Source organism: Brugia malayi (genome assembly GCF_000002995.4).
Source record: "Brugia malayi strain FR3 genome assembly, contig: Bm_v4_Chr3_scaffold_001, whole genome shotgun sequence".
Classification (NCBI taxonomy): Eukaryota; Metazoa; Nematoda; class Chromadorea; order Rhabditida; family Onchocercidae; genus Brugia; species Brugia malayi.
Genome location: NW_025062477.1, coordinates 7,424,652 through 7,445,174, shown reverse-complemented (window position 1 = coordinate 7,445,174; position 20,523 = coordinate 7,424,652). Strand labels below are relative to the sequence as shown.

At 33.1% G+C, this 20,523-nt stretch overlaps 4 protein-coding genes across 13 annotated transcripts; 1 reads left to right on the top strand and 3 right to left on the bottom strand.

Annotated features, from left to right (window-relative positions):
* Nucleotides 1–501: 501 nt before the first annotated feature.
* Nucleotides 502–5,936, bottom strand: Bm3483 (Uncharacterized protein; the record flags this gene model as incomplete). The annotated part of the gene is made up of 12 exons (XM_001901072.2): nt 502–719; nt 1,182–1,373; nt 1,636–1,785; nt 2,207–2,408; nt 2,566–2,716; nt 3,040–3,233; nt 3,381–3,551; nt 3,760–3,882; nt 4,076–4,256; nt 4,343–4,583; nt 5,484–5,625; nt 5,787–5,936. The coding sequence occupies 12 exons, from the start codon at nt 5,934–5,936 to the stop codon at nt 502–504; spliced, it is 2,115 nt and encodes a 704-aa protein (XP_001901107.1).
* Nucleotides 5,937–7,267: 1,331 nt separating this feature from the next.
* Bma-kin-32 (Uncharacterized protein) lies at nt 7,268–14,295 on the bottom strand (the record flags this gene model as incomplete). 8 transcript variants are annotated; one of them, XM_043080297.1, is made up of 22 exons in its annotated part: nt 7,268–7,426; nt 7,619–7,786; nt 8,130–8,354; nt 8,707–8,832; nt 8,956–9,006; nt 9,088–9,214; nt 9,285–9,426; nt 9,852–9,941; nt 10,084–10,300; nt 10,593–10,693; nt 10,886–10,970; nt 11,067–11,164; nt 11,271–11,348; nt 11,484–11,586; nt 11,707–11,820; nt 12,288–12,368; nt 12,542–12,682; nt 12,933–13,026; nt 13,103–13,182; nt 13,407–13,518; nt 13,811–14,007; nt 14,212–14,295. In XM_043080297.1, 22 exons carry the CDS (start codon nt 14,293–14,295, stop codon nt 7,268–7,270), a joined length of 2,673 nt encoding a protein of 890 aa, XP_042936231.1. The 8 variants fall into 8 exon arrangements, with proteins under 8 accessions (XP_042936231.1, XP_042936230.1, XP_042936232.1 ...); XM_043080296.1 differs by lacking the exon at nt 8,956–9,006; XM_043080298.1 differs by lacking the exon at nt 12,542–12,682.
* A 410-nt stretch (nt 14,296–14,705) lies between these two features.
* On the top strand, nt 14,706–17,715 carry Bma-vha-16 (Uncharacterized protein; the record flags this gene model as incomplete). Of its 3 annotated transcripts, none has more annotated exons than XM_043080293.1 (9): nt 14,706–14,753; nt 15,502–15,622; nt 15,847–15,920; nt 16,024–16,121; nt 16,211–16,305; nt 16,706–16,863; nt 17,056–17,167; nt 17,248–17,390; nt 17,554–17,715. In XM_043080293.1, 9 exons carry the CDS (start codon nt 14,706–14,708, stop codon nt 17,713–17,715), a joined length of 1,011 nt encoding a protein of 336 aa, XP_042936227.1. The 3 variants fall into 3 exon arrangements, with proteins under 3 accessions (XP_042936227.1, XP_042936228.1, XP_042936229.1); XM_043080294.1 differs by lacking the exon at nt 14,706–14,753 and adding an exon at nt 15,225–15,311; XM_043080295.1 differs by lacking the exon at nt 14,706–14,753.
* Nucleotides 17,716–18,511: 796 nt separating this feature from the next.
* Nucleotides 18,512–19,781, bottom strand: Bma-rps-15 (Uncharacterized protein; the record flags this gene model as incomplete). Its single annotated transcript, XM_043080292.1, has 3 exons — nt 18,512–18,637; nt 19,051–19,273; nt 19,675–19,781. The coding sequence occupies 3 exons, from the start codon at nt 19,779–19,781 to the stop codon at nt 18,512–18,514; spliced, it is 456 nt and encodes a 151-aa protein (XP_042936226.1).
* Nucleotides 19,782–20,523: the final 742 nt, after the last annotated feature.

The following is a 20,523-nucleotide window of genomic DNA, read 5'->3' as shown; positions in this document are numbered from 1 at the left end:
ATAAATGTTTCGCAGAATAAAATTTAAAATCAAATTTTGACTAAAAATTTCGAAACTACGGGAAAAAGATAAACATATATGAACGGGAAGTTTTTAACAGTTAATATATTTTATCTATTTGCTTACACCAAAGTTTTCTCAAATGAATAATTTACTCAACATTAATTACAAGTTTATTAGATACATATCTTGTAAAGGACAATTTAACTATTAGCAAAAGAAATGGTTATTATGGCTTCCTCTACCATGCCCTTACTTAAAAGGGCTATTGCAAAACTTTACTCAAATTTTGATTTGATAGTTGCTAATTGGTTCGTAACCATTTCTGACTGATTATTCCAGGTAAAGTTTCATTTAAAATTTACTCTCGAGACTATGAAGTCAAATTGATAGTCTCGAAGTCTCATGATCAAGCATTTTAGTTCCATGATCAAAACTAGCCCAGTATTAATTATTTTCTTAATATGGCAAAAATAATTCATTTTATTGATAAGAACAGGCTTATAGGATATCATAATAAAAATCATCGATCATAGTCGGAACAAAATTTGGTGTATGACTGAAAGATAAATCAGAATTAATACGACATCTTTGACGTAATTGCCACTGATCCAAACATGAACGACACGAACGTCGACAGTTTTCCAGCATCCAAGCATTTATGCTACATTCACCTCGTGCTGCCCAATCTGGACAACTACGATGATAATCATTACACGCTGAAAGCAATAAAATAAAAGCAATAAAATAATAGCAATAAAATAATATTCTGAAAGAGTAAATTCATTTCTTGTGAAATAAATTGGTCTTTTTGCAAGAATTCAATTAAATTTAGAAGAATAGCTTATTAAAAATGTGAAATTTTTAATTTTCTTGAAATTCCAGAGACAAATTCAAGAAATGTCATTGCTCTCATACTGATACATCATATAAATAAGATTTTTGTGAGCCTCTGGCAGAAAATTCAACTAAATTTCTGACTTTTTTAGCGGTAATTCTTTTTTAACCACTACAATTGGTCTTATATTTACAGTTACTAAATATAATGAACATTTAGTAACCATTAATGCAATTCAGAAGCTGAAATATATGACGTGAAAAAAGAATATCCGTATGTAAAGATATTCCGAAATATTAAATGTTGCGCAAGATTTGCATATTATCTTAACAACAGAACTTACTTCCATAATCGTAATCAACTGGAATGCATAGACCGCAACTCACTTTGCAGTTGCACGCTACCCAGGTGAAATTCCGCGTGCACTGTCCTTGTAAACCCCATAGTGGACAACAGACATTCTCATTGTAACATCCAGGTGAATTGCAGTGAAGTAGACTTGTCTTTTCAGGTTGTGGTCGATGTGTTGCTTTCACTAAAGATAAGCATGTAAGTACATGTATGTCTTTTCAAACATAAACTTTTAAGGAACTTTGCGTATGATATTTGTAGTTCAAGCAAAAAGAAGATACTATATAGGTTAATATGAAAAATAGATAAATTTAAGTACTTGAGGGATAAAAAAATAAGAGGTTAAATTGAAGTAAAAAGTTGAGAACTCTTTTCAAATAAACTTTAGCTATTCTGAAAAATAAAATTTATGAAAAAAAAGAAAAGCTTTTAAGCTATTCAATCACCATCATGACGACCGCCACTACAAATTTGTGCTCTTGTTCGATTACAATGACGACAACTTTGTCGACAATTTTCTCTCATCCATTTAGTGTTCCTTAAGCATTCACCGCTTCTTGCCCAACGCTCACAATTCTCGTGATGATTTGAGCATTCTTTAATTTAAATTTAATAAATTTAAATTGTCCACTTACTACGTTACATTATTTATGCTACTGTTAAATGAAATGTATAAATTATTTTCTCAAAATTTTTTCATTGAGAATGGAATCAGTCAACTTTCAAAATTTCCGCTTTCAATCTCATTATCTACAGAAAAGTGTAATTCAAGCAACTGCAGCTATGATTCTATACACAAAAACTTGTAGCTATAATCCTATGTACAAAAACTATTAAGATATTGCGACAAGTATTGAAGCTATCATCTTGGTATATTTTATTTTGTTTATTATAATTCAATGATGAAAAGAAATGAACTCGTGAATGTATTCATAAGATATATTCCACTTTGAGAAGTTAGGAATTTAAACAAATTTTGTCGAAAAGACTACGAAAAGCACTGTAAAGAGAACAAACCGATGTTAGGGTTGAAATTAGGTTGACAAACTCGACACGAAACTTTACACCATTCGTGCATGTAACCCTTGTTTCGATCACATTCGCCTCGTTGTGCCCAGTATTGACAACATTCATTCTCGTTATAGCAATCTGCATTTATCGATACAACCGATGTTTGTTTTGCTGGCACAGAAATAAGCGGTGGTGTGACCGGCAGAATCTGAAGTGCTGATCATTCATTACATTACTTCGTCATTTGGGACTGATGGAAGTGACGAAGACCGCTACGAAGATTTTTTGGAGTAATAAAGTTAGTGAATTAGCAATAATTGAAATATGATGGCCTTATTTTGAAATTTTTGAACGTTTCAACATACCGAAGAGGAACGAGTGGCAACACATCGTCCTCCAATACATATTCCATCATGACACACCTGTTCACCCCTCACAAATCCAGAGCAACGTCCACCTATTCGAGCCTGGGATACGCAATGAGGTTGTCCGTGGGATCGGTCACAAAATAGATATCTAATTGTAAACAGTTTAGAAATATTCTCTTTCACATATAAGAGTTAAAGATAAATTTCAGGTATTTTCTTCAGGTATAAATTTAAGACATCCTAGAAATGTAGTGGATATTACTGAATACACATTGCTTATCTCTTGCTTCTATTACATGTGCACCATTGTTCTTTTAAGTGACTAACATATGTGCATTATCAAGCAAATATTTTTGGAGTCAGCCTAATAAAATTAGTGATAACGTTGTCACACCGATGAGGAATTTTCTTTTTCTTCAGCAAGTTCTGTCACCACAAGAATATGTTTTTACTAATTATAATCTTACTTACTTTGATCCACACTTTGGTCCATTTCGACAAGTTGGCCTTGGTGCATACTCATATAGATTATCAGTATAGGCATTGCTTAAACCATCAATGTTTCGTAGTGGAATAAAAGGCCTCATCAACGTGGAACCGAAATGTAGTGCGCTACTGCATGCCTGATTATCAGGTGAGTAATCATTTTCACGTTGATATCGTGTCTGGAAAGTAATCATTTATAGCTTCCCTGTAACAATTTTGGTTTTCAAAATCATCAGATAAAGTTGAAGCAAAGAAGGCTTAAAATTAAGTTCCATCCTAGAATTTCTTTTTTAAATTGCAAAATTATAGCTGTTTTTGAATTGAACCTGTTTTTGTTGCCTGTACATCTCCCATATATAATCGACGAATGAATGATGTAGGTAGAACAACGGATCGTTTCCGGATGTATACGGATCGTACATATCACCACCAACGAAAATGTGAACATTACCGTGTGTATATTCCAAGGCGTTGTAGTTGGCGCGATATTGACAACCCTTCAACAAAATAAGTGCCAGCTACTAATTTTCGATATGAATCAATTTCCAGATATCATTTATTACAGGAGTACTGGTCATCATGACTGGAAAGGTAGCCACTGAAAGTAATAACTTCAATTACAGGAATAATCGTTTGAAAATCTTAAGTAAGTAATAAACTATATGTATATTAGAATTGCACCAAAAATGCTTTCAGAAGTAATACCTGTCTAGGAGCGGTAAATGCGAGAACGTTTTCCATCCGATTTTGCTGCAGGAACCAATTCAGATCTGACTGCTTGAATGGTGATCCTTGTTTTCCAATTTGACGCCTTATGTTTGGATGTTTCTGTTTTTTACTTCATATTTCAAATTGAGATTCGAATCAAACGGTATTAAATGGAAAATGAATACCTTTTGCCACCAAATGGGGAAAAAAAACTAATTCAGTTAATTAAATAAGCATGCAGTACTGTTCGCTACTTGCCAGTATTTCATGATTGATGATAGGAAACGAAACCAAACAGGAAGTAAACTGAAACCTCAAATGTGACAAAATTAGCGAAATCTCCTCCAGTCACAGCTCCTCTTGCATCGGTTGTGCCCATCAATTCGTTTGTCCACAACACTGAATCTTGCGGATTCGGTAATCCGCTATCCAGAACTGAGTCCCAGTATGGAATAGAAACGGAAGGGTCAATTTGTCGGAGAGCGATCTCAAATCTTTTCGCAAAGAAGAAATGTTTATTAATTCAACAGAGAAATAATTTGTAGAAAAAATTATCATAAAGTAATAAAATGAAGTGTACCTTTTAATAAATTCTCGATGCCATGGTAGAAATGCAGGTCCAGAATGTGCACCACCACTAACTGCTGCACGACCATGAATCAACGCCAATTTATCATATTCACCAGAACGTTTCAGTTGTATTAAAGCATTGTGGAATCTCTTCCGTTCCTGATCGGTTAGCATGCGGTATTCTTTCCTGGTAGCTTTTGTTAATCTTGAACCATCCGGTAAGTAGCACATTCCATTAACTTGTGTCTGACCTGCCATTAAAGTCCCAGTAATTATGAATAGGAAGTCGCTTATTTTTCTTAATTCGATGGAAAAATTGGTAATTTCATCAAAGTAATTATCAATCTCTTTCATGCTATAAACCAATTTAAATTCCTGAAGCAATTTTATTTCATACGAAAATACAGCAGCATTTTCAACTAGTGAATAAGATCAACAAAAGTTATATATTAACTTTTTAACTTAATTGAAATTAAGCTGTAAACATCTACGTTATAGTAAATAACTGATGAGATTAAACATAATACTAATAAAACGGAATTTATAATTAGCATGATATTAAGTTTATGATTATATTCCTTATTTTTATTAATATTCTTATTTTTCTCTTTTTTTAATGCAGTTTTACTTTATCGATTTTTCCATTGTTCCATCAGTTATGTTCAGGTTGGCTGTCAGCAAATTTTTAAGTATGAAGTTTAGATTTTTGGTAAAAATATTTTTGAATTAAAGATCTTCGTAAAATTTTATAATCCGAAAAAAATTTTTAATACCAAAAATCATTAGCTTTCAGATACGCCTGTCTCTTTGCCCGAAGAAGTAAATTAGCACAAACGGGGAAATTTGGTAATCACTACAAAATTTTCTTGTAATCTGAAAAAAGTTTTTCAGCAGAATATTGCTATTTCATTATCATTCTTGTTTTTAACAGCGAGATTATGTCAGTGAGACAAGTAATAACTCAGGAATTTTAAAATTCCATGCTTTTTTTATTGAAAGGTTAGTCCATTATTCAGTATCAAAAATCACTAGCTTCCAGATACACCTGTCTCTTCACCTGAAAAAGTAAGTTAGCACAAACAGGAACAATTTGGTATTTGTTTGAATAATGAATAATCTCCAGATTGTAATGAGGTCAAGAAATCAATTACCCCTTAAATATATACAAAGGCATTCGAGATCCAAGCATTGGTAAGGAGTGGAAGTAATCGGTGCAAGCTGTGCTGCGATCATTCGACTTCTTCCTGGTATAGCAGGTGGCGATACCGCAAATGATCCCACCGGTGGTTTGGCCTATAGTTTGAGGACTAAGCTAATTTAACTTTTATATTTTAAAAGCTTTAGAAAATATTCAGTTACGAGAAATTCAAATCCTTTTTGCAAATTTTCATACTTTAAAAAAAATCAAATTTTCTTGAATTTCTCTTTTTCATTCATCGATAAAATTAACCTACCCGAGCTTGTCTGTCCCATTCATGCAGTTGATTGCAAATTACTCGTGCAGACACTGATGGTGCATCAGCACATGGGTTCAGAAATTCCTGAGCTAAGTCTGCTACGGTATTACAGGGTAAGATGGAACATGATATAAATAATAATAGCATTCTTCTCAGATCTTAGATGAAATCGCTTTCCGAGAATGGAAAACAAACTTGTCTTGCGACTAGAATATTGTGGATTGACAAATGTGCAATGTATTCGCTTCTACAAGTGAAAATAGCAATTTCTGACGATGAGTTTCAGAGTAAGACACACTTTAGATCACTGCGGGAACTATTCCAGCCAGGAAAACGTCTTTGTCAAATACAAAGACCAATGGTTTAACCAGCAGAAATTCCAAGTTACTGACGCATGATGTACTTACAGGAAACAGAAGTGAAGTGTAAGTCGAAGGTGGGGTGTGTCCCCTTTAGATATTTGAAGAAGTAGTAATGACAACACGACAAGTTCCGCGGTATTGGCTGTTTTGAGTCGATGAAAGTAAATGAGATGATGAGGATGGCATTTTGATGGCAATCATTTGATAGAAAAAGTTTCGAGTGGTTTCTCTTTTCTGCAGGACAGCTCAACTGCTTCTTCTACGTTGTTTCACATCTCCATTTCATGTCATTACTTGTATATTTACATATATATATTAAATTAATCAGTCCCATCTTACCATTGGATACGTAATAATGTATCGTTTTTTAGGCTCCATCTAGTAAAATTGCAGTTACAGTTGCAGTAATAGCCATGAAATTCCTTTTGTCTGAATCAACCTAGAGAACACGATTACACCATGCATTAATCATCAATGTAAAAAATATTAGTTTCCAACAGAAATATTATTTTAAGGATCTCGAGTTAATTATTCTTTACTTATTCATTCTTGTTATGTTACTCTACTGCATTTTTGCTTATAAAGTAAAAGAAAAAAAACATTTTTGCACCAGCAAAGTTTATTGGTAGAAGTCGCAGCGAAATCTCTGAGTTCCATTCGCACGTTTGTGTGCTTCGATTAATCCTTAGTGAATAATATGGAAAAAAAGAAACAATCTGTCATTGTGAGACATATCCATATCAAATGACAGAACTTTATTTAAATAAAAATAAGTATTCTTATAGTTATGTTTGAGACTTAATTATTAAATACAAAAAAGACATCTCTCTTCAAAATTACAATATTACCCGCTTAAAATATAAACTGCTTAAGCATCAGTTAAAACAAAACAAACAAATTAAAGCAGTATAATGCAGTTAGATCAAGAACCTGAAAGGGTCATTGGAGGTTGCATAAAAAAAATAACACCCAAAAGAAAGACAAAGAACGTAGAAGAGGTCGAAATTCGTTTTTTCCATTTTTTTTAATTTACATTCTATTTTATAAATGATATCAATCCAACCCTGTTTTTCAAGACTTCTGATATCAAATAATTTTTTTAGAGCACATCAAAATTTATATTTCATACACTACAGATGAAGCATCTTTCAGCTGTAACTTCGCAACGCCACTTCGAATACGTGCACTGTCAATTGTTTCCAAAAATTGTTTACAATTAAATGCTAAACGATGACTTATCTTCAGTATTTCTCTTCTTAGTGCTTCGTAATCTTCCTGAAATCTCTCCACACTAGTGTATTTAATCCGTAAACGGGATCAGAAGTTGGAATAAACAGGAACTACTTCGTTAAATTAGATAATATTAACGAATCATATAATTTCTCCATAGCACAGCAGTTTAATTAATAGGAAATGAAAATAATTTATAAAGTAAATGAAACCTAGCAAAATAATTTTAAGCTTTACTTTGCTAACATCCTCTTCCAAAATTTTTCTCATGACTTCCGAGAGATTACGCAAATCTGATTCCAAAAGTGTTTCAACAAGTTTTACTTTCTCCTGATCAGAACTGTTTAAAATTGATATGTGTTGGACAGATTCATTGAATAAATTCGCCAAATGATCCGTAATAATCTGTAACATCTCAACTAATTAATGGACTCTAAGATACAAATTACACACATCATTTGCTTGGGTTTACGGTACTCAACAGACCATTTTTTTTTTTTTTTTTGAAAATTGGTAGTTCCCTTAACGAAATTTCACTTAATTTTGTGATTAAAAAACCTCTCATAACATATAACTGCATGTGTTACACACAATACCGGTTATTAATATGCTTATAGCATGCAACGATGTGCTATTAATGCAAATAATGTAGACGTATTTATGAATGTTACATAATCAGGTTCCCATCCAATGTGTACTTGTAATTGCGACATATAAATAAAATGGAGTGATACAAGATTGAACATACTTTAACACATTTGCTGAAATATCCATTTGTCATTGTCGTACGGAACTCTCTGGATAAATCTGTTACGGCACCAATCACTCTAAGGACAGCTCCATGCACCGTATCATTGCGACGGTCGAATTCATAACCTGGTGGCATGTCCGTTTCTTCACTTAACAACGGTTGTTTTCTGGATAGCGAGTTAATGTGCTGCGCGCGAACTGTTGAAAGTGCTGGCATTGGTAACTATAAAATTTTTTCCAACTATTTCTAAAAATTTCCCATTTTTAGAATACGAAATAGAAAGAACTTTAAAAAGACGAAAATTCTAAAAAAATGATAAAAATTCTTCAACAATAACTCTATTCTGTTGCAGGATAGTGGTATGAAAGAGTTCATAAATCCAGCACTTAAGTTATCTCGCATCGACATATTCCTACCAAGTATGAGATTCATAAAAATTTGATTTTATAAATCCACACGGGCAATGTATAAAATGTCAAAGATGTAAAATATGTTTCTTTCTTTTTCTTGCTCTTTAAATTTAGATATCAGACCTCAAAAGTTACAATTCTAAGAAATTCTTGGAAAAAATTACAAGTTTTTCTTCCTCCTCTTCAATCCACCTATCGTCCTCTTCCGACTGAATTCTTTGTTGTTCTAGTGTACGCCACAACATTGATGTTGACACCGTTGCGGAATCTACTTTTAATACCGGTGCGACCTTAATAAAACAAGAGAATCGATAAAAAATATTACTGAATGAAAATGTAGTAAAGAAATATTTTTTTATCAAATTTCGATCTAGCTTCAGTTCAAAAACATTTAAAAACAAAACGAAAAATACCGTTAGAAAAGCATTTGTTTGATTTTCTTCTTGAGCCAACGCATTGATTTCCTGATAACGGAAATACATTTAAAATTTACATGAATAACAGACATAAAAAAAAAAAATGAAAATGCAGCACTAGGAACCTACGTTATCAGAAGGTGCTGTAAGTAATCCGAAAGGAACGTGACAATCAATTTGAACCATAAGGAAACCAAGATAACGATTAACTTCAAATATTGTTGGTCTTTTTAAAGCTTCAAAATTCCACATACGCCTACAAAAAATAATGGATTACGGAGACACACAGCTAAAAAAAATTTGTGTCTATGAACTACAAAACTCACATTAGTAAATTATACAGGACTTGTGGGCAATTATGGGGTTTTTCAAGTCGTTCACCACGTTCAATTTTCAATATAACATTATGATTACGAACACCTTGCCACGGCTTGACGCCATAAGTAAATATTTCCCACATGCAAACACCTGTAACTTTTTGTAAATGTTTCAAGTCAAAATTATGATAAATCAGAAAATGACGCAAAATCCATCTTTAACAAAACGGTCACTATTCTTCGATGAAACAACTAGCCTCAAGTTCTCGAGGAAATGTTGAATAAATGAACCTTCGGAAATCAACTTTCAAGACTAACCGACATGGAACATTTTTTAATTCGAAAAAAAGGATTCAGATAAAGAGCTATAGTCAAACAAAACAAAAAAAACTCTTTCCTTTTAACTACTGAATGTTCTGAAATGTTAAGAAACTACTTAAATTTCAAACACGCAATATTTCATTTACAAAATGACCAGTAATGGACAAAAGATAACCAATAATTTTTCCTCTAAAAAACAATAGAAAATACCAAGTTCCAATTAGGAAATAAGAGATCTAAATCTTAAATCCAAACCGAACATCCAAACATCCGTCGCTTTACTGAAACAGCGGTAATTAATTGATTCTGGTGCCATCCACTTTATCGGAAGTTTTCCTCGAGATGCTACAAAAAGAAAGTTTTTAACAAAAAGTTTAATTTTGGAAATTAGGTCAAAATAGCAAAAAAAAAAAGAAGAATTTTTAGACGAATAAATAAAAGAGAAAGATAAGATGTTTTTTCCAGTGCATTAACGAATAATAACTACCTGTATACACGTTATTTTCTTCAACACAACGACTTAGACCGAAATCTGATAACTTCACGCAACGTGGTGATGATAAGAGGACATTACGAGCAGCGATGTCTCGATGAACATATTTACATGAATGTAAATAAACTAACGCAGAACTGAGTTGTTGACTGAAGAGAAGTTGAATGGATAAATCGACTGTCGCAGTGTTATGCAACAAATACTGTCGCAGCTGTGAAGTGTTAATTGTTTAAATAATAATGTAAATAGCATCAATAACAAGTCGTTTGATCATTCGATGCATTGTTATAAAGATTTTACTATGAGAATGCGATACAGAAACCTGCGATGAAACGATATTATAAAATGCAACTTCTAACTTGACTCCCAGTAATTCAACTCTTTTAATATATGACAGAAACAACAGGAAAGTTCTTAAATAGAACAGAATCCAATGGGGACACTTTAAATTTCTAACTTATAAAAATACAATAGATTTTTAAAAAAACTTCCAACTAACATACTTCGCCAAGCGGCGCCAATTCCATCACAATCCAAATAGGTTTTTCTATGCAAATTCCCACCAATGCAATAATATGTTCATGATGAAACCGATGCATTATAACTACAAAAAGTGGGAATTAGAGTAATGAAACTAAGAAAAACTAGTTTGGAGATTAAAGAGATTTCGATGACATATAAAAAAGGTTTTAAATTAATAATAGACATGACACATGAAAAAGGGATTAATAATCTCCCGCAATATTTCCAACTTTTACTTCGAAATAATCTCAGTTCGGATAATCTTCAGACTTACAAGCCTCTTCTAGAAAATTCTGCCTTTCCACTATCTCACAGTCCATTTTACAAACTTTTACAGCAACTGCATCTATTTGACCATTCTAAAAGTGTTTATTGGAGAAAATAATTCAATTGTAGCACAAAACAAAAAAAAAATGACAGGAATTTAAGAAAAATTTTTTTAATTAATTTCAAACTTCTTTCATAAATGTTCCTCTATAAACATTGCCGAACTGGCCATCGCCCAGTAATTCTTCTAGTGTTACTCGTGAGCGGTCCACAAGAAGATTAGTGTCTAAAATTAATAAATTATGATTGAATGTAACATATTTTTAAAGTTTAAACAGATAATGCTTAAGAGTAAGAGAGAATTGATTTTGATTATCCATTATGCAGCTTACTTTTAGAAGGTGTAAATGTCAATTCGTCATTTACAAAGGTCACTTTCACTTCTTGCTTTTTTAGCTCATCCAACAATTCTAAAAAAAATGTAATAATTACCAATATTACGCAGCAGATAATACGCCTTCCCTGATTTATACCAACGAAATAAGTTGAGTGAATTCTGAAAGCTTAAGAAAAAAGACAAAGCAGAAGGCAAAAAAGAATTATACCCGATGGGATCCAAATGGATCCTCGCTGCGACAATACCATGTGATAACCATTGATAAGGTGTGCTAGCGACTCAGCAATCGACCATGTCGGTAATATAATTGACTAAAAAAATTTAAGCGTAAATCTGTCATGATCAACAAGTAAATCAGTAGCAATTTTCGGATTATTTTTACTGCAATTCATTCACCAGTACATTTCAGAATTAATTAATGAAAGAAATACCAGCTGCTGCGAACTTCCGGTTATTTTCAAATTAATTACAGTTTTTTGTGAATTTTCGTCCAATTTTAATAACGTCAAATTGATAATGTACTGCAATTTTGCCAACAAGACAGGCTGAAAGTAAAGGAGTAGTTTCGAAAGAGCAGATTTATCCGTATTACTAGAGAGCATTATGAATGGTCAATTAAACTAAAAATGAGTTAAGATTAATAAAACTGGAAGATTACTTAGCAAATGTAAAAATTTCGGAAAATAAAATACAATATGTTAGATGATCTGCAATAAAAGATTCTAACTCTAGCGAATTTTGTTTTATAATCCAGAGAATAACTGTATAACTATAAAGGGAATAAATGTCTAATTCAAATTCGTGGCTGCGCAGTTGATAAAGAACTTCTCAGTTACTACAATGAAGAAAAATAGCTAACAATATAATGACCACAGTAAGATAGAGACACTACATGCTTTTTCTATGGATATTAGTTGGGACAGAGTAATTATTATCTGATATTACTACACTGGCTAAATACTTTGCAGTGAAACTACACAAAATATTAGTGTTTATAGATAAAAGTTCATACTCCTCGTCCCCGTCCATCTGCAGCGCAGGAAATGCCAACAGCCATACCTACCATAACATCTACTGGATTCTTCCAAACAATCTGTAAATTATTACCTGTTCATTACATAAATAGTTTTCATACGAATTTTGAAGACAAAAATGAATGAAATTCTGGAAGTTACGCAGGAATAGAGTCTTGTCTTTTATGTTTTGTTTTGTCTTTTAGGGTATATAAAAAACAATAATTATAACTAAAGAAATAATAAAACGTACACCCAAAGAAGCTTTAAATATTTCAATATCAAACTGCGTTATTCGTTTGACAATTTCTAGGAAGTGAAAAATACATTCCGTAGGTGTAAGCAATGCGTGTCTTTTCACTGCAGCTGTTAATGTTTTCCTGAGCATTTTTGACTAGAAAAATAGACTATTTCAGTTTGGAACAAGTCTCGAAAGTTTATCGACTCAAGAATTAATTCACTAGTCAAACGAAGCAAAAAAATAGGCATAATTTTTTGATCCTATATAAATATTATTTTACCATGTTTTCGAAAACCTCCCAATTTAACGCCGTCTAGAAAGTATCTCTTTCTACAACAAATATGATCCAATGAGGAAGAACTTAAAAGCTGCTCTTGATTTCTAATCACACGTTGAAACAAACCTTCATATTAATAAGCAGAGTTTCGGGCAATAGCCGCGCAAGAGTTCCCTCGGCTTCAAGCTCATCCAAATTTAGATATTTTTCGATATTACACCTAAAAATGTAATATCTTATAAAAGTTTATACAAGCCCAACATAAAAACAAAAAATTCGGAAGAAAACTGATTTACGCGTTTTGATTTCCAAGCTTTCGACGTATCTGTAAAGCAGCTAATTCAATGGCTGTCTCGGTAGGAATTTTCCACGAAACCTGAAACGAGCGTTTAGTTTAAGAAAGTATTAAAAAAAAATTAAAAATATATCAAAAAGTGTCATAGTTGTAGATGTCAACGGTTACAGTTGAAAAACTACATATTTTATCTTTCCATAATTGAATAAAAAGGATTAAATCGATATTTACGACGAACAATAAATTGCTATAAATCCCTGATTTTACTGAAAAATTTCGAAAATTTGCAAAAATATAAGCCAAACCTGAGTTACATAATCAGCCAGAATTTGATCGTGTAAAAACATGAACGCACCTGTTTCTGTCTGGTACATTTCTTCAAGATCTTTCGATATGAAACGCAACCGCAATTCAAATCTTAAATGAAAAGTAGAAAAGTCGGAATTCAACTTTGAAAAGTAATAAAACTATGTAGCTAGAACTCGGTAGTGTAAAGACAAATTAGAGTGAAGTACATCCCGAAGTATATTTTCGGAATATTCCCAATAATTGTAGAATATGTTACAGGGAAACATAGTACAAAAAACAATTTATGACCATTACTCTATTCTTCAGTTGTGAATTTAATTCCATTAGAAAAATTTTTTAAAAAACTTCATTGAAAAACAAAATTTTATTCTTCGAAACTACCAAAGTAAAGAAAATTTACCGCAGCGGAATGGAACTCGAACTTTTACTGAAAAATTTCTTATAAATATGCCGCATTTTAAGATCTGAATGCAACCAGTGGCAGTCATTGTTATTGCTACACATTTGTGTCACCGGAGATCGGATTAAGCGAAGGGCAAAATATCCGAAAGATATCCGGTCAATACCCAGTGCTGATAATAAAACATGAATCACTTTCTGTAAAATACTCTCCAATTAAATATATAATAAGTGATCTATTGCCAAGTAAAATATGAGTAAACACAATAACTCAAAGTCTCATCAATGATTTTCACTATTCTATTTCAAACACTTATTAAATTAAACCACAAAATCAAGTAATAATAATTGTTGAGTTTAAAGATGACAATCATGCACTTTCCAATAAAAAAAAATGCTGACCTGAACTTTTATTTCGAAATTATAGCGTACGCTTTTTATGACACCGTTGGGTATATAAACTAGCATAACATCCGCCTCATTCATTACTGCTGTCAATTTGTCTTCTTTAACGATATTGTTGTATGATTGTGCAAATATTTAAGCCATTTTGCGATTGATGAAGTTTTCTTCTACAAGATATAGCTTTTTAACGATTTCCTGAAATCATAAATCACTTTTAATTGATAAATAAGAATTCAGCTACGTCATTAAACACCTTCAACAGTTCTTATTTCCCATCATTATCTAAATAATATAAGAAACCCGGGAAGATACCCCCATAATACAACTGTTCGGGCAACAAGTGATTAAATGACAAATCGATCAATACGATTACATACGTAGTAGTACACTTTACATAGTAGTACACTTATCTGCTCCTTGTTTTCCTCCCGTCTCTATTCCTGTCTATCAAGATTATGTATAGTGTCAACAGGAGATGAAATTCGGCAGAAATGGAAATGACTGATTTGATCAAAGCAGTAAACAGCGCCATGTTGATGGTCAGTCTCCGCCTAGATCTCTCACGTCCAACGAGAGTATATTGACCGATACTACTACTACCATTACTAACGCTACTTTTAAATTTACTTATCAGTATAGTATTTCGAGGATGAAAGCAATTAAAAATGCTTGTTTGTTTGGCTAATGGAAGAGGAAAGCAAAGGGAAAAAAGATCAGTGAGTCAGTGAAATGTGTTGGGTGTCGGCTGGAACTGATAATGCAACAACTATTCATCTATCCAGCCATTAGTTTGCACTGTCCTGCCATGTGACAGTGTCAACAATTAGTTATTATCAGACATCACCCTGCTATGCTTACATCCATACGGAATACTTCCCGGAGTGTACTGAAATTTGACGATTTCTCATACTTTGAAAATTGCGCCCTTTCCTGCAGTGAATGTGGAAAGATCGATCGCCGCTGATGTGGGAGTTGATCTTTGGTAATCAGTGAGTGCACGAGGGAAGAGGATGGGTGTGAGGGGATTAGGTAGGGTTAGTCTGGGTAAGGTCTGGTCAAATGGGATCTTTTTGCAAGAATTGGAAATGAATTGTTTGGTCAGTTAGGTTTTGTTTCACTTTGATCCTATAGTATCATTGCTTTAGGTGTTCTTTTAAAAAAAAGATGTAAAATCATTTTTTGTTTTCTTTTTTTTTGTTAGTAATAAATGTTATTAATATTCTGAACACTTGAAACTTGTGAGCAAGAATTTTCAATTATTTGGTAATGATTTTTTTTGCCTTTTAGATGGGCGAATATCTTTTTAACATTGATCACGGCTATTTAGAAGGTTTGGTTCGCGGATTCAAGGAAGGTATTTTGACACAAACCGATTATGCTAATCTTGTCCAATGCGAAACTCTTGAGGGTAGTTTTCTTATAAAGTTGCAGCAATTTTTAAAAATTCTGGTGATTTACAAGAAAATTTGAATGAAACAGCTTTAGTTTCTTCACTATTATGAGCGACTTTTGGAAATAAGTTGCTTATAATAGTGAATTATTAATCTTCAGAACATATCAAACTTAGTTGAAAGAGATATGACATTCATAAAGTCTTTATGAAAATTACCAGAAAGTTTACGAAGTTTTCAGATTTAAAACTTCATATTCAGTCGACAGATTACGGAAGTTTTTTGGCCAACGAACCTGGCTCAATAACAGTTCAGGTAAATTAATAGATTACGCAAAAATCATTGACATTTATCTGGAGAGATAAGCTAATCTACATAACCTTAATCTTTCTGCTTGTGCTTCACCTTAAGTTTATAGGTTATTGATGAGCGATTGAAAGAAAAGTTGGTAACGGAATTTACACATTTTCGAAACAATGCCCTGGAGCCATTGTCCACATTTCTGGATTATATAACGTCAGTTATAGAATTTGTATTGGTTGTTTATATTAACGATTTTTCCTAGCCATCTCCTCGATTTTTTTGGTGAAAACAGTTAGTTTCAGCTACTCATATATGATTGACAACATCATTTTGCTGATTACGGGTACTTTGCATCAGCGACCGATTAATGAACTTATTTCAAAATGTCATCCTCTTGGTTCTTTTGAACAAATGGAAGCTATACATATCGTTTCAACACCAGCTGAGCTTTATAATGCGGTGCTTGTGGACACTCCTCTAGGCAAGAAACATCTTTGATTTTTAGCTCTGTAATATTTGAGGTCTGGTATATATCATGTTTTCCACATTGGATTATATAAAATTTTGAAGTCTTCGAGGCCTAGAGCTAATGGATTGCACAAGTTCCAAGTGGGTTATTATAATTCATAAGGTTTAAGTGATGCCAGGATACAAGGAATTCCATTTTTTTTTTGTCCAAATAATACTGATTTGAACTCTGCAGAATTTCAAACATTTGTTTCATTTTTATTGATTCCATTAAAAATAGTTTTTTTTTTTATCAATCTTTAAAGTAACATTGATTTTTCCTTTTGCAGCAGCATATTTTGTTGACTGTATCAACGAACAGGATTTGGATGAAATGAATGTGGAAATAATACGTAATACTTTATATCGCTCATATTTAGAAGACTTCTACAAATTTTGCAAACATTTGGGAGGCAAAACAGCGGAAGTTATGAGTGAAATTCTCGCGGTATGTTAAAACGAATGCATATACTTAAAACTGTAGTATTATATAATAATTTAACTACCAAAGGTATGGTTTTTTCTTTTCATATTTAACATATTTGATGCTTTCTTCCGTAATTGCCATATTAAAATTTATTCCGACATTAGCTGAATGGTCTTAGGTCAAGTTTAGTTTTTTACGGATGTTTTTTTGCAGTTCGAGGCGGACCGGCGTGCTATCATAATAACAATCAACAGTTTTGATACCGAGTTGTCCAAAGATGATCGAGCCAAACTTTACCCACGATGTGGAAAACTCTATCCTGAAGGTAAAACACTATCTAGATTTCTGTTCTTTAACGTTTGATATTGAACTGCTGAAGCCTGTTAATATTGGCTATCAATTAAGGGCTCGCTGGATTGTCGAAGGCGGATGATTATGATCAAGTTAAACAAGTTTGTGAATATTATTCAGATTATCGTGCGCTTTTTGAGGGATCTGGTTTACAACCAGGAGAAAAGGCGCTTGAAGACAAGTTCTTAGAATACGAAGTGAGTTTCGTACCATAAGTGTTATTCATGCATCTTTTTCAAACAGACCAAACTGATGTTCCCAACATCCTTATCTTATAGTGGCATGCTTGAGTAATGTTTGAGATCCAGCTCATTTCAACTATTCATAGGATTATTAGCATTAAACTAAATTTTGTTTCAGGTAAAACTGAACGTTCTGTCATTTCTGCATCAGTTCCATTTCGGTGTATTCTATGCATTCATTAAGCTTAAAGAGCAAGAAATGAGAAATATCATTTGGATCGCAGAATGCATATCTCAGAGGCATCGAGCTAAGATTGATAATTACATTCCAATCTTGTGAAATTTCACCGATTTCTAAATAATTCCGTAGCTTCTATCCCTCCTTATTACTCGTAGAAAAACTCTTGTGTTGTAGATCAGTTGCTAACCGACCATTCAGTCTTTTCTGTCGTCCACGTTAGTTTATAAAGAAGTGTACATGAATTCAGAATTTTTTTTCATTCAGTTCACTATATCAATCATGCGATTTCCTGTTAAAAATCGTTGTTTTAACCGTCGTGTCGAACTTCATCTAATTGTTCTTTTGATTAGTCAAGCCATCTGTGATTCTATATTATAGCAGACATATATCTAACTTTTGTAAATCCTAGTCGTATACATCATTTTTGTGTGTTATCAGTGTTTTCATTCCACTACATTTAAGTTTAGCATTATTCTGTAGTTTTGGTGGTACTTTTTTGTAGTCACTTATTATTTCTGAATAACAATGAAGAATATAGGGTGGACAAATCAGCCTGACGATGAAATAATTATGGAAAAACTTTAAGCAAAATTGAATTTCAAGATTTTGGAGGCCTGTGATTATGTAGAACGCAGTAATCCCAGTAGTTTTGTGAACAAATTTTGCTTTTGTAGTTTTTTAAGTCATGAAACATCGTGAATGAGCAAAAGCACACAAAAATTCACGAACCAGATGTTACATGATGTGTATATTTAGCTAGAGTCATATAAGCAAATCGGGATAGGGCAGAATGTTATTTCTATCAAGCTATAGATAAATTGTTTTTTGCTTGCTGCTGACAAAATATCGTCAAACAAAACATTTATCAGTCATCTCCATAACAATAAATTTTCCATTACTTGAGGGGAATAAAGCGGGAAGAATGTGTTGCACCAATGCCTGGCCGTCCATGTTTCACAGGTTTGTATGTGATTGCGAATTCTCCCAGATAGTAGCCAATCATTTCCGGCTTTATTTCGACCTGAAAATCATTTCCACAAAATTTATAAACCATCCAGAAAATTGTAAAGTACATGAGGAAGTCAAAAAAAGGGATGAGAGCAGATTAGCAGGCCAAAATAAAAACAATGTTTGAAAAATGTAGTCGTAGCAAATGTACTGGCACCAACTGAGCTTCGACGATAATCCAATTCGAAACGGGTTTTTCGTACAGTATCATTATATAGCACAATTAAAAAAAAGTTCATACGAATGGACAGTATGACAGAGAGTGCATTGTGCATACACCAGAATTACCCTTATATATAATTCTAAATTATAACTGTACAGACTGCTTTCTTACATTTCTCTCTTTCTGTTTTCTACAAACATGCACAGGCCAAAAGTTTTAAAAATAAAAGAAACCGCAAAAAAATACTTTTGGAGAAAACCTACCTGATTAAAAACTTTGCCGTTGTATACCCCTACAACTGATCCAACCATTTCGGGTAACACAATCATATCACGTAAATGGGTCTTGATTGTGGCTGGTTTTTCATGCACTGAAGCTTCTTTTTTTGCTTTTCGTAACCGATTTAAGAATGCCAAGTGTTTGCGTTTCAAGCCACGAGCCAGGCGTCTACGTGCACGGCAGGGTAACAATTTCGCTAACTGGTCACTAAAAAGTTTCCACAATTTCTTGCAACTGAATAACTTCTCTTCGTTTAACGTTAGGTTATTATTTGTAACTGCAGCTAGTACAATCGTCTATACCTAATAAAGCTACTCTTATCACAAAGTCATTCATTGACGAAACCTAACTGAACCGTAATAAATAACAGACGATAGTTATTGCTGCATCGCATAATTAAAAAATAAACGATGCACTGGATGTGATCAGTGTAAGTTCCTAGCTTAACGGGCATTGATTGCAACCAGTCATATATTTTCTCTTTTCCTGTTCCTTTCAGCAACGAAACAATTGGTATCCTGTCTACTGAACGAGATAATTTTCAGCATTAAGCTACGATTTTTGATGATGATTGAATCTGAATCGAAGAAACTGTACTTATTACAAACCGATTCAAATCCAACAGCTGGTCCAAATCGACTCCACGATATGTGAATTTCTTGAAGGTACGTTTTTTTTTCAGCTCTGCAGCTGCAGCTTCATCTGTTTGCGACATGACTGCTATCTAGTAGTATACACAACAATAAAGTGTGCAGCTAAAGAAAAAATTTAATTTTGATTTTTTAACCTGTGATACAAACTACCATAGCAAGAGTAAAAAGTAGCTGAGAAAGTCCACAAAAACCATTTCATTGCATTGTTATATCTGATCACTATTCTTTTACTAGTGCAGAAATTAACTATTATAAATTTTTGAGATATTGTCTAAAGCACATTACTTCACATCATCCTTCACAACGTCTAAATTGAAAAGTCTACATAACTGGATGGATAAAGAACCTCGAAGAAAACGCATTTAGTTTGGTAATGCCTAGAACTCCCAACCAAAACCAGAAAAGAGCGCCACCTATTTTACCTCATCGACTAAACAATTCATATCAGAAAATGCCTAACCACCAGATGGATTAAACGACTGGGAAATCACGACGAATGGTACCGTCCATTCTGTCCCATTAACAAAGCCAAACAAATATTAAACAGTTCCACCATTATAACGCATTATCTGCCTCTTCTGATTAGTAGCGTTCTCCCCAATTATTTAGATAATATATTTCATTTTTTAACCACCGGAGACATGACTTCGTACGAACGCCCAAAACGCAACTGTGCCCCATACCAACAGCCACCTAAAAGAAAGCAATGGTCTACCGAACCACGTCAAACCATTGTTTTTGCAATGTTTGGTCGCGATATGAAATTTGTCTTATTGAATGAGACGGGCGAGTGACGTTGTCTGT